The sequence below is a fragment of the Pleurodeles waltl genome, chromosome 1_2 (assembly GCF_031143425.1).
Source record: "Pleurodeles waltl isolate 20211129_DDA chromosome 1_2, aPleWal1.hap1.20221129, whole genome shotgun sequence".
Classification (NCBI taxonomy): Eukaryota; Metazoa; Chordata; class Amphibia; order Caudata; family Salamandridae; genus Pleurodeles; species Pleurodeles waltl.
Genome location: NC_090437.1, coordinates 889,888,245 through 889,902,376, shown reverse-complemented (window position 1 = coordinate 889,902,376; position 14,132 = coordinate 889,888,245). Strand labels below are relative to the sequence as shown.

Below are 14,132 nucleotides of genomic sequence, written 5' to 3'. Positions count from 1 at the left end.
ACAAATGTATTGTACTTCCAATAAACCTGAAACTTCTAATTACCATTGCCGACCTATGCCTGTTGTATTTTATTACTGTTTGGTTGTTTGATGTTTGCACTTTTCCTAATCAGGAAACTCGAGAAAAAGATTTTTTTTTTAAATGATTCCATTGTCTGAAAATACAAATTGTTGATATTTGAAGTCTAATGTGATGCAGTTTGCCACTGTATCTACAGACATTCTTGAGTATTTGATCTTCGAAATAGTAAAGTAGCCCACTTAAGCTAGAATGTATTATTTATACTCTTTCTTCTTGGTCTGAAAAGTGATAGTAGGGAACATAATTTTGTTGAATCTTTATGAATCAGTTTATTATGCTTGACTTTGGCCACTGGTACTTCGTGTTTCCTTGTTGCAGTGTACCACAGCATCCTTAAACTACCCCGCTCCCTTCATCTCCTGTTCTAACTCTCGCTATCCATTTGTTGTAATAGGCAGGAGAGCACAATCCATAGTGCAATATCATACAAACCATACATACATACTTGACGCTCAAGGTTGGACTGCCCCCCTGTCAACAAGATGTGTGATTTAAAATTGTTATTGTGCATACATTTGTTTTATTTCAATACAAGCCCTTTGTTTATTTCTATGTTTTGTATTTATAAAGGAGGTGGTTTGAACAGAACCATTTCTGGGTTTGAAAAAGGTGTCCTGCCAAAAAGCGTGACCCATTTTCTGCACACCACAATAAAAAACAATAAGAAATGTGGTGAATAACACCCTCTTGAAGTGCCAGCAGCCTTTGCTTGGGGAGCAATACTTGTTTGACCTCATTGGTGTTGCCTGGACGCCATCATGCACCATGCGCGGAGGGCAAGCGGTGTTCCAATTTCATCATGAAAATAGTTTCATTTATTTAATACTATTTCCTCTGGGATGTTATTTTAAGTCCCTGTCAGCATTATTTTCAATGGCAGTGTGTTAAAGTAATGGCACCTGCCTTTAATTCAGGAATTATGCTTTCATAGCTTTTTCTCACTCTTTCGAATGCACTTTTCCCAACTCTTTAGAAAGTCATGGGATATCATGTGCACGTCTTTTGTCTAAAATGTGAAAGTAAATAAACACATTTGATATTGATGGAGCTAAAGAAGATGTGGTACATTCATCTGTACTGTGTACATGCGCAATAAATAAGGATTGCATTATCTTTTACACCTCCTATTTAAATGATATAATTATTTCTTTCAGATTACTCCAGGGAGCAAGTCCTCTGCAGCGAACCTGTGCCCAGGTGACGTCATCCTCTCCATCGATGGCTTTAATACAGCTAACATGACACACGCGGAAGCACAGGACAGAATAAAAGCAGCGACTAGCCAGCTTTCTCTCAAGATTGAGAGGTAACGTTTTGTGTTATCTGTTATCTGCCTTTCAGAACCACAACCACAATCTTTCTCAAGCCGGAAGAAAAGCAAAGCGTTGCTTTTTCTTTGAAAACAGGGCTTGATGTGTAAAGAAGCAATCCACTTTTAGGTTGCTAAAATGCCACAATCGAGTTTGGGAGAAAAATCGAGGTTGTTAAAGACATAGGGGCTGATTACCAGTTGGGATGCACTTCGGCTCAATATTCGACCACCCCAATTCCAGCTCCAACCCCTCTCCCCCAAACTGCCCTCCCCAAACCCCCACTGTTGGAACTAAATACTCCGCATTACACAGGGGTGGCTCCTCCGTGGGGCCGGAGGAGCATCACCCCACCATCCCCGCCGGCAGCGACAACTGCAAAACTTTTACCAAACAACAATAAAAAACGGTGTTCATTATTTTTGTTTGGTAAAAGAGGCGGGGCCACTGGGGTGACGTGCACTGATGGGGAGTGTGTTTGGCTGGCTGTCTCGGGCCGGCCAAACACAAATGCGCTGTAGACTCTCTGCAGCCCAGCAACACGGTTGCTGGGCTGGAGAGAGCCTGCACAGGCTCCCAGTCTGCCTGGGAGCACCCTGGCTAGGCGCTCCCAGCCAATCCTGACGCTGCTTTAGCCTGTGGGAGCCTGTGCTTGCAGCAAGGAGAAGGAGAAGCAGGAGCAGAGCGGCGCGTGGCGTTGAGGTAAGTGTTTTTTTAAATTTAATTTTTAATTATATTTAATTACCCCCCACCCCCTCCCTGCAGGCTGTGCCCCCCCCCCCCTTCAACTTCCCACGAGCCACTCCTGGCATTGCATACTTTTGGAGAATGGAGCGCAGGGATCCGCGTTGCCACATTGATTCTTGCATGTTTCCACGCAGATTTTCACACAGAGATTTTGGCTGCTTTCATCAGACATTCTCCAGATGACACACGCAGTCCAATTGGGCTGGTAACTGCTGTTACTGGCACCTCTGGACTTATCGGATTAGATTCCAACATTGCTGCAAAAAACAGTAAAAATATACTAATTCCGGAGAGCTGAGAGCAAAGAAGCTGAACAGCAAACAACGAGCACCTCAAGAGGTATAACAGGTATGAAGAGAATCCTCTTTCGAGTCGGAACACTAGCAAAGCAGACATCACATGATGTGAAATAGAAGGCATAAAAGCTATGAAGGACCCGCCCCCAGAGTCTCGATAAATCACCCTGTTAATATAACTGCAAAGTCAAATTGCAGGCAGTAATTGTGCCAAAACAAACCTATGAAATCCTTGATTAGGAGTGGGCCAAACATACCAATGAGCCAAGTAACTGGAGTTACAGGGCCTGCTGGAATGGTAAATGCTGGTTTTTCACATAAGGATTTTGAGTGCCAATAGTGCCTCAATCTCCCTATGAAACTCTATAAGAAAACGTGGAAATCTAAGCAGAAACACCAATTTCCTCGTGGTAAACTTCAAAACATGTACTCCCTGTTAGTTTCCCTTCCCTAGAATTGCTGGGACCCATAGTCAAACTAATCTTGAGATGCAAATAGTCTAAACAAGGGAGCGTACGTTGTACATGTAGTTAAAATAGCTGTTGAATGACCGATCTCTGTGTCAGAGGACCACTTCTCTATAATTCTCCATGCAAATATGATAACACCCCTTATCTCTGCGTGTGTTCCCCATTGTAGAATATGCACATTGCTATAAAGATTCCTGAATGAAGGGCATGATGTCTACCACTATTTGGACTGGAGTCTGCATCACTGAGTCTTCTGTGGAGCATTGGCAGAAGGCAAGGAGGGCCTGAGGGGATGCTGGCCTCCTGCCCTAACTAGCTGTGTTCCATTACTCGAAGCATCACAGTGTGACAATAGCAGCACATCTTGGCAGTATTCCAAGGATGCCTGCAAATGATAGGAGTTTGAGGAGTAATGGAGGATTACAGTAAGGTAGAATCAGTAAGAGACTGCACCATCCTTTGTCAGTATCCTCCAGCCGACTCTTAAATGGGTATGGTTAATCATAACCGTGGCTGTGCTCTAGTATCACACTCAACGGTATGCAAATGCATTTCTAATACCAGATTCCTGAGCACATGGGAAATCCCGTCCACCTTCCACAGAGCAGTGATATATGCAATGTCATCTAGATAGTGTCCAAGGGCACTTTCATACACTGCAAGTATGCTCAACCTCTGTTTCATAGGGCACTTTTGTGTGGCATAGGTAGATTCAAATCCTTCAGGTCAGCAACAATTATAATTCTTCAATTACATAGTTCAGTATTAATTATAGTGACACTTGATAGGCAAGTGATGAAGGGCAGAAGGTGTTTAATGCCCCTGAGCTGCATGGCAAAACCTATGATTTACTGGTGTATGGGTGTAAAGTGGAAAATATAGATAGGATTTGTCAACCCCTTGCTTTCCTAATATCACCTATTCTTCCTCATGAGGCCCATCTTGTTGAGTGACCACAGGTCGAACTTCGAGCAACTCCCACCTTCTTTTGTTTCACCGAACCCAACCACCTTCGTCTCTTGTAGAAGTCACAGGGCCTAAAAGACATTTGACTCACATAAAAGTTGACCAACACATTTGTTGGAAAATGGGTTATTGGTAAGGGCAGGTAAGTACCTACACTTAGCAATAGGCCACTAACCTCCACTTAGGTCCAGTTAGGTCTAATAAATTAAACTCAGCTCAACCCTTGGTAGCTTGGCAACGAGCGACAAGGCTTTACTTAGGAGACAAGTGTGTAAAGCATTTAAAAATCACAAAACAGTAAATAAGTAAAACACAAAACACAATAGAAATCCAACACCAATTTATAAAAATAGATTATATTCTTATCTTTAAAATGACACCAACACAAATAAAATCGGGTAAGGGGAACCGGAGCTATGAATTTTTGAAGAATAAATGTTTTCTAGCGCATAGGAGCAACTAGCGCTCAAAGGATTAAAAAAGGTCACACTGGAAAGGGACTAAGTCCAGAGTTCAGGCCACCTATGAAGTAACACTGTGTCACACTTACTTTCAGAATTGTTTCTTGATTCAGGAAAGTGGTCCAAAGCACCAGCCAAGGGTTCAGAGGCTCTGGTTTGCCTCTTGCCGCCTGGGACTACAACTCCCACAATGCACCTCTTCTACTTATGGAGTTGTTCCAAACATCTCCAAACTTCTGGATCTTCTTCTAGAGGTCCTTTTGGGGTCCTTAACCTGACCACAACTTGATTCTAGAAGCTCTGAGTTGCTCTTTGGGAGTTGGGACTACAATTCCCAGAATGCACCTGAACAGAATCCTCAAATGGCCACTGGACGCTGGTCAGCTGGTCTCTGCTTGCAGGACTTGATGCAGGGGACTCTGGACAGGTCCTTTGTACCTGTAGCAAACAGGGAGTCCCTTCTTGAAGCAGTAGAAGACAGCCAAAGTCCTTTTAGTGGTAAAGCCCAAGTGTGCCGCTGGTGCAGTCCTTCAGAGTGCAGTGTCCACATGGAGGTCAGGGGTCCAGCAGGGCTGTCCTTCTGACGCTCTTCCTTGTTGGGATCTGGTAGAAAACTGAGGTGTGGGTGCAGCTCTGCCATATTTGTCCTTGCTCCTGGGTGAAAAACAAGGGGGTCCTGGTTCTCCAATCAGGTGCAAGGTCCTTCCCCCTGTGATGACCACTTCCTGAGAAGTGTGTCAAAAATCAATCCCAGGGACGAACATTCCTCAAAAATCCATCATGGCTAAAAGTGATTTTTGGAAGTTACATCTGGCCGAGCCCACCCACTGGTGTCGCTAAAAATCTTAAACACATCCTTCTCCTGCCCTTTTCTAATCTAATCAGGGAGGCACCTAATTGTCTGGGTTTGCAGGATGTGAGGGAGGTGCAGAGTTGCCCCAAATGTCTTTCCCTGCCTTTGAAGACCAGTTTGGCAGCCCTCCCCCTTTCTGCTTTCCCATCTGCTGAGGGAAGATCTCGTCCCCCGGGGACATCTCTGTGTTGAGCCCAGGCCACTTCACACCTCATCATGGCAGCCTGGCCAATCAGAGCAGCAAAACACTTCAGGGCTGAAGTTGGCAACTTTCTAGGTAAAGTTTAGAACTCTTTACCTGAACAAGTTATATTAAATCCAACAATTGTAAATTGTGGGATTTATTATAACAATTAATTTGATACCAAACTTAATGTATCGGACACTTAAGGGGACTTTATAAATTAAAATAAAGTCTCCCCATTCTAGCTTATGGAGGCCATTCACTACAACGAGGGAAAAACATATGTGGCTGTTTTACCTCACTAGGGCTTATAAAACTATTTTTATAAGGTCCCTGCCTATAGTTACATGGCACCCAGCCCTAGGGGCACATAGTTTATGTGTAAAAATAAGACAGTTTAAGACTTTGGAAGTACTTTTAATTCCAAAGTCAAATTTGCATGTAACTACTTTAAAAGCAGCCAGCAAGGCAGGCATGCCTTCAAAATGACAGTGGGCTCCTCAGCAGTGCATCTATGGGTGCACCACCTATACTGGGGTCCCTAGCCTAGGGACTTATAGGTAGGTTGTCTTAGCCAATTAAAATTAGCACAATTTGCATAGTCATTTTATACAGAACACATGCCCTGAGACTGGTTAGCAGTACCCAGGGCACCATCAGAGGCAGGAAAACAATAGCAAAAAGGGAAAAATGGGGGTAAAAAGTCAGGGGGCCTCTGCAATCAGTAATGTTTTCTCACAACATGCAGGTCTGGAGGTGAAGGTTTCTTCTTCATAGTCCCCTAAATATCTTACCATGCACACCGGTGTGTTGGGCATGCAAAGAAAAGTTAATTATTCAGCCTCCTAAAAATGACGACAAAGCAGCATTTGATGAGAAAGACCCACTTGATAAGTCAAAGGCTGAAACATCCAAGTCCATTCTCAAAGAGATAAAGCAGGATCTCTGAGACCTAGACTCAAAATCTAGAAACCGCAGCCCTCATCCTCCTTGACCTCTTGGCCACCTTTGACACCATCTGCCATCACACCGTGCGCACACGCCTTCACAATGCAGGGATCTGCGACAAGGCCCTGGACTAGATCACCTCCTTCCTCTCCGACAGAGCACAGAGAGTCCGCCTCCTTCCATTCCTATCTGAAGCCACCAGGACCATCTGCGGCGTACCACAGGGCTCCTCCCTCAGCCCGACACTCTTCAATGTCTACATGGCACCACTCGCCAAAATCGTCTGATCTCACAACCTCAACATCGTCTCTTACACCGACAACACCCAGCTGATCCTCTCCCCCACCAAGGACCCCCCCACCGCCAAAACCAACCTCCACGAGGGTATGAAGGCTGTCGCCAACTGGATGAAGAGCAGTCGACTAAACCTTAACTCAGATAAGACAGAGGTCCTCATCCTCAGCCCCACCCTCTCAGTGTGGGACGCCTCCTGGTGGCTGCCCACGGTGGGAGCCGCACCAACGCCCACCAACCACGCCTGCAACCTAGGTTTCATCCTTGACTCATCGCTCTCCATGACCCATCATGTCAATGCCGTCTCCTTCTCCTCCTTCAACACCCTCCGCATGCTCTGCAAAATCTACAGATGGATCCCTACCGAAACCAGAAGGACGAATACCCAGGCCCTCATCAGCAGCAGGCTGGACTATGGCAACGCTCTCTACGTGGGAACCACAACGGCTCTCCGGAAAAGACTGCAACGGATACAGAACGCCTCCGCATGCCTCATCCTCAACATCCCCCGCCACAGCCACATCACAACCCACCTGAGAGAACTACACTGACTTCTCGTCAACAAAAGGATCACATTCAAACTCCTAACCCACGCCCACAAAGCACTCCACAACGCCGGACCAGCATACCTCAATGATCGTCTCACCTTCTACACCCAGAACTGTCAGCTTCGCTCCGCTGACCTCGCCTTCGCCACCGTCCCACGCATCCACAGCACAACAGCCGGTGGCAGATCTTTCTCCTACCTCGCTGCCAAGACCTGGAACACCCTCCCCATCCACCTATGGCAGACCAAGGACTTACTGACCTTCAGGAGACTCCTCAAGACCTGCCTGTTCGAGCAGTAGCATATTCCTCCTCCCCCTCCCAAGTGCCTTGAGACCCTCACGGGTGAGTAGCATGCTCTACAAATGCAATGATTGATTGAAAATCTCCAAATTGATTGCTCACAGGCGATATGGTCGCCTTAGTTTAACATGCATTGAACACTACTATACAGCCCTCCATTTATCTCAATTGGTTTATCTTTGGCCAGGACAGGATGACCCCCCCACTATGGGTTCTTATTGAAAGGCAGTCTTTACAGGCATCTTCAGGTTTGTAAATGTTTTGTACTCATAAATTGCCTTCTTACAAACTTCTAACCTTATTATTCAGTCTATGCTTAAGATTTGGGTGCCCACTCACAAACTGCTTAAGAGTAATCCAAGGCTACATAATAAGGCTCCCATATGGCATAATGCTGATATTAGAATAGGGAAACATACCATTTCCTTGGATATGTGGGAGAGAGCAGGTACTCTAATGTTGGATCATTTATTCACTTTAGAAGGCGAGCTTAAAATCTTTATAATGCTTCAGATAGAATTTCCAATCCTTAGCTCTCAAAAGGGGAAATACTTACAATTGAAACAAGCTCTACTTAGTAGACTAGAATCAATTCCGTGACTACCTGAGGATTCCCCAGTCATACAATACTTAAAAACTTGGGGGAAATTGAAAGAAGCTGTCTTTGGATTTTATAATCTGATAGTGCATAAACTACACTCATCACCATTACTAGCACAACTCCTCGTCAAATGGCAAGGGTTACTTAATGTAGCATATTCCAATGAGGACTGGGCGTTGTTGTTTTGAACATGGATAAAGGAATCAGAGAGGCTAGAATGAAATTTACCCTTTTCAAAATTCTTCATAACTGGTACTGGTCACCACAAAAACTCAAGACAGCAGGTTCACTACACCATTCTACCTGTTGGAGGTGTCCCCATTAGGATTGTGATATACTATACATTTTATTTCGATGTCCAGTGTTGACGGAATACTGGTCTTCTATAACTTCCTCTCTACACAGAGCTATACATGTGCCCATTCCTTTAACAGAAAAATTAGTTATATTACATCATGTTACTGATCTCCAAAATCTAACAAACTATACAAGACGATTGATGGCTATCACACTCACTGTAGCAAAAATGTGTATATTACGACATTGGACAACACCACAACGTCGTACACATGATGAATGGCTTAGTGAATGTAAAAAAATGGTATCATTTGAAAAGCTGATTTACAGATTGCAAGATAATGTTGGGAATTTCAACTAAATTTGGAAACCCTTTCTAGCTAATACATATTCTATTAATATTCATACTTGAATGTTTTCTCCTTCTTTGTCTCCCATACTTATTAGGACATTTTTATTATTGTTTTGAGTCATTATGTTATTATAAAGACAATTGACACTTCCCCCATTAACACTGTTATTTTAAGTAGGACTTACTGCTCACCTATTCAACACTGTAGAATTGGGAGGAATATCTCCATTTGAAATGCTATATATGTGGGTTTGTATGATATTACTATCTCAACTATCTTCTAACTAACCATAATATATGATTTAATACATATAGCATAATTCTTTTTTCCAGATTCTCTTTTATAGGTCTTCTTCTAATAGTTAATTCACAGATGGATGCCTTATGAATAATCTCATATATTGCATTTATTGATATCTGTACTATGTTTGTGTTTAGAAATCTGAAACGTTAATATTTCATAATATTTTTACTATGTAATCATAATTTGATTTATTGTTTCTCTCTTTTTAACACATTGTTTATATATTTACATGTAGTATTATATAAATTGATATACAAAAAGAGAGATAAGGAAAAGAAGTATTGTGACCTTAAAAGGTTTCTCCCACACAGGTTAATAGATGTAGAACCTTGTGCATGTTTCAGAGGCGATTATACCTTAGCATCTTTTGGTCTTTTATGTTTTAGTAACTTACATATAAAGGGTTTATGCTGATTGAGATTCTTTAGTTAAAGCAATAACCCACCTCAGTGAATAAATGTGTGTGTTCCATATACATTCCTTGCTCTATAGCATATCCCCGTTTTCCATATTTGCCACAGGTGCCAACATGGAATATATAGTTCTGATCAGGGCATCATGCACAAATTATCCTACATCAAATCTAAACAAATCGGAATACATAATTCTCAGGCTAGTGAAACATTTTGGCAAATTTCCAAAATGAGAATATTTTCATTGAAAAATGTGAAAATTGTAAAAGATATACCCCAGAATAGGGGACATGGAGTAAGAAAATAGGTAAGGAGGGAAAGGGGGCAGGAGCCATGAAAAGTTGGGAGTGTGAAGAGGTACTGAGGTATAGTTAGGTGGAGTGGTATTAGACATTATGTAATGGTGAAGATAGTAGGGATATGTTATGGCAGAGGTACTACAGTATAAGAAAGGGAAGAGGTAGTACGGTATAAGGAAGAGGAGAGGTATGAAGATATAGGCAGTAGTAGAGGTTCTAGGATATACGTAGTGAGGCTAAGGTAAACACTGCCATGGAGGCACTGGGGTATATGTGTGGGAGAGGTACTAGAATATAGGTGAGGTTAGCAGTACTAAGGTATAGACAGAAGATGCAGTATTGCATAGTTAAAGGTACAAGTACTAAGATATAGATGTGTAGAAGGAAAGAGGTATAGGCAGGTATTAGATCATAGGCTAGGTAGAGGCGCTAGGGTAAAGGTAGGAGTGGAAGCAGTAAGATATTATTAGGGGCTGAGGTAGTAAGGAAAAGATAGGTTACCGGTATTGGAGCATAGGCAGAAGTTGCAGGAGTAGAGCATGGTCGCAAAGGCAAAACAGAATTTAGAAAGAAGGCAAGACAAACTACCTGGGTAGAGAATGAATAATTAAGAAAGGAGTTGGAAAAAGAGGGCAGGGTTGTGCACCACCATCAAACAAGAAAAACAGAAGGAGCTAGGGAGAGTAGCTATGGATTTTATGCCTAGAAAAAAGGGAAACATAGTAACCCATGCCATCATTGGGAAAAAGAAGTGCATTTTTTGATGAAAGGCGCTGTTTTTACCTACTGTTAAATATGGCAACCAAAGGTGCAGCACAAACAGGTCTACATCAGAGAAGCCTCGGATCTTTTGAGGATGAACACAAGTTCCAGTTACAGCTGGCAGCCGCTGTAGTCCTGAAGTAAGTCGCCATGTCAGCATGATAATGCCAACTTCACAAGCTTGCCAGATACTGGAAATTGCCGGGAGATGGGGCTGGTCAGCCAGTAATGTCCGCTAGATTTTGCATTTTGCTTATTTATGGATGAAGTGAGCCCCTTCCTTGGTGCGTGACCCAAGTCCAAATAAGAATGAAAATGACAGTAACACAGAAGAGGAAGGAGAGGTAAAGAACTATTGTATTGATTACTGCTTTCCATTTTTGGTCATTTGGTCAAAAGCACCCTAGCCCCAAAAGGATAACGATGCACGTTACAGAGATGCTGAAAATAAGAGCAGCACAAAGAGAGTACCCACCCAACATTAGCAAAAAACAAAACTAGAAAACATCTAGATGTAAGGGCAAGTTGACATGGAAGAATACTAATTAAAATAAAAATGTTTACAAAGTCAGAAATACACAAAACACTGACACATAAAATAAGATGGATTAAGGTCGTTAAAATGATTAGGTTTAAACCGTGCTTGTGTAAATTGCTCAAATGTCTTAACAGAAGTATGTGTACTTTTAAGTTCTGGCTGCTCCCAGGGGCCTGTGAGCAGCTGAGTAATTCCTTCAATTGGTGTGAGATATAATTTAGTGGGTATTCACAGACAGTAAAGATTAACTGTTTTCACTTACATTATATACCCCATGCTGCAAACCCACACCACCGGTATTTAAAGAATAATCACCGTAATATGTACACATGCTACCCACAATAATCATTACACATGGAAAAGTAGTGATTTTGAAAAGGGTAAATTTGTAAAAATGGCCCAGAACGAAGCCAAAACACCGAGGGCCTCATTTAGGGTTAATGGGAGCCAGAACCCACTGTAAATCGTTCCAACACATTCCCAACAAAAGGGCTCAGCTTTCTTCCCAGTCGGAAACCTTTGACATGGCCGTCCATCTGCCATAAAAACTCGGGGTCAAAAGCCAGGTGCCACGCCCTGTTACAGGCATGGCTTCACACCTGATATGTCATGCTCGGCCCACTATTCCTGACGCCGCTGGCCCCTGCAGAAAAAAACACAAATGTCCCCAACACACTGGTAAAACATACCATGCGTGCTTCACACTTTTTTGTGTTTCTGACATGCCGCTTTTAGGGTTAATTATTTAAATTTTTAAAAAGAAAGCACCAGCGTCGTGTTTGCTGAAAATGTTTTCTCCTGCACTGGCGGAAGAACTTTCAGCAGAGAGGGCCCTGCTGACCTGGTGGGTTCTCTAAATTAGAAGGGGACTACTCTGCTGGATAATGAAGACATGGCCTCCACCATCCAGTCCAACTCTAAATGTTAATCTTAACACATCTTAGAAAGTATATTTTGTCATTTTATCTTATTAAATTATTTTTTATTCAACTCAAGTATGTGTTCTCTTTATCTCCATTTTCAGGCCAGAAAGTAGAATATGGTCCCCACAAGTATCAGAAGATGGAAAGGCACACCCATTCAAAATTAACCTGGAAGCAGAACAAGAGGTATGAACACTTATCAATGAGAAGTACATAAGCAAATAGCAATGATCGAAGCAGCAGTATCACGTGCCTTCTTTGGGACCCCTATCAAAGGACCTACCCAATGTTATTTTCAATTAATTAATCAATAAGGCAATCAATTAGTCATTATTTGAGTGTCCTTTTAATTAATTAAAGCTACTGCGCTTTAGCCTACTTTACACAAGTTTGAGCCTAGAGCATAGACCACATATGACACACTGGGCCACCTAGTGCAAGAAAGAATGAATCTTCGAAAGGCAACTGAGGAGATCATATTTGTTAAGCATATGAAGCAATGGAGTTTATTACACCGATTTCGAAATCCTATTCCTCAGTACAAATAATAAGAAAGATAAACTTCCATTAAATAGTAAATTGATCAAAGCCTGAACATTGTGGCTCTATAGTCTCTATATTCAGCAAGCACTCAACACGTCTCCTACACCCCGACCTCCTTCTACACCCTGACCTGGCATCTCCGCTCTGCCGACCTCGCCCTCGCAACCGTCCCATGCGTCTGCAGAACTACAACCGGCCGTAGATCATTCTCGCACCTCGCCACCAAAACGTGGAACACTCTTCCCACCCACCTGTGCCAGACCAAAGAACTCCTTACCTTCAGGAAACTTCTCAAGACCCGGCTGTTAGAGCAGTAGCAGCAACTCTCCCCCCCCTCACCTTCTCCTCCCTCCCCTCCTCAGCGCCTTGAGACCCTCACGGGTGAGTAGTGCACTTTACAAATCCCCTGATTGATTGATGTCTCATACCAGTATGCTTCTAAGATAGTTCAGTGGTCTGTCACACTACCAAGTGATGGATGATGTTGATATTGCTGTAGCATGTCCCAGGGCCTAGACCTCTTAATAACGAAGGAGATCCCACTTTACAAATCCCCTGATTGAATGACGTCTCATACCAGTATGCTTCTAAGATAGTTCAGTGGTCTGTCACACTACCAAGTGATGGATGATGTTGATATTTCTGGAGCATGTCCCAGGGACTAGACCTCTTAATAACGAAGGAGATCCCACTATTGTGGGTTTTGACTACAATTTAACCAAGTGCAACAGATCCAAACCACAAGTGAACTGTTAAGCCACCAGTAAGTACTTTGAGTTCTTGCCTGGGCTGGATAAACCCAATACCAATGAATCTGTGAGTTAGCCTAAGGAGCTGTAACCTAAAAGGCATTAAATACCTGGGTAGCTGTAGTATGCATTGTGGTGCAATCTAGGATCATCTGTAGGAGGTAGGTGTAGGTTAAACAGAAAGGGAGGGAGTAAAAGATGGAAGACGAGAAGTTCAGAAAAAACGACAGAGGTTCTGGCACAATGCACTTTCCAGGCCTAAGAGGATGAAAGACTTTACAAGAAGATACCATTAAGCGTTTGTCCTTCACCTGGATGTCCAATAGGCAAACTCATATTTGGCTTGGCACTCTAAATATCCTTGACAGTTGGCAACAGATAATGTTAAGCTCTATCAGCTGCTGGACACAAAAGTCTTTCTTTTGAAGCCTTTGCAAATAATTATTCGCCATGGCTCTGGGAGCCCAATTTATAGAGCAAGCACATCAAGAACCACCCTTTGTGACTGCTTGTGATACCTGATGTATACATTCCTTCTAAAAATTAGTCTCAGACTACACCCTTCATAATCGGAGACTGCGGTAGGCAGCACAGTTTACTAATATAAGTATAGCAAGCCCTTTATATGTATCAACATTATTTGACTGAAAATCAGTTTCCCCCCACTGATTTGCTTCTGGGTGAAATAAATATTTTATTTTCTCAGATTTGCTTGTGTGGTCAGCAACTCTTCATTGTCTGATGTCAGCCAACAGTCTGTTTTTTGGCTGAAGCGATTCATGTCTGATATTTGTGGTTGATCAAAGGCTAGTCATTTCCAAAGATTGGTTACTCTTTGGCTCTGTTTGCAACACCTGTTGTACCATACTGAAATATATCTTTACTTCGGAC

The 14,132-nt window shown here is 42.7% G+C and overlaps 1 protein-coding gene across 3 annotated transcripts in view; it reads left to right on the top strand.

Annotated features, from left to right (window-relative positions):
* Nucleotides 1-14,132, top strand: part of PDLIM3 (PDZ and LIM domain 3) — a 65,943-nt gene that overhangs the window by 24,584 nt on the left and 27,227 nt on the right. For all 3 annotated transcript variants that reach the window (XM_069199760.1, XM_069199743.1, XM_069199753.1), the window contains exons 2-3: nt 1,237-1,388; nt 12,051-12,135. In XM_069199760.1, the coding sequence (XP_069055861.1) occupies nt 1,237-1,388; nt 12,051-12,135 (237 nt within the window). The remainder of the gene's footprint in view (nt 1-1,236; nt 1,389-12,050; nt 12,136-14,132) is intronic.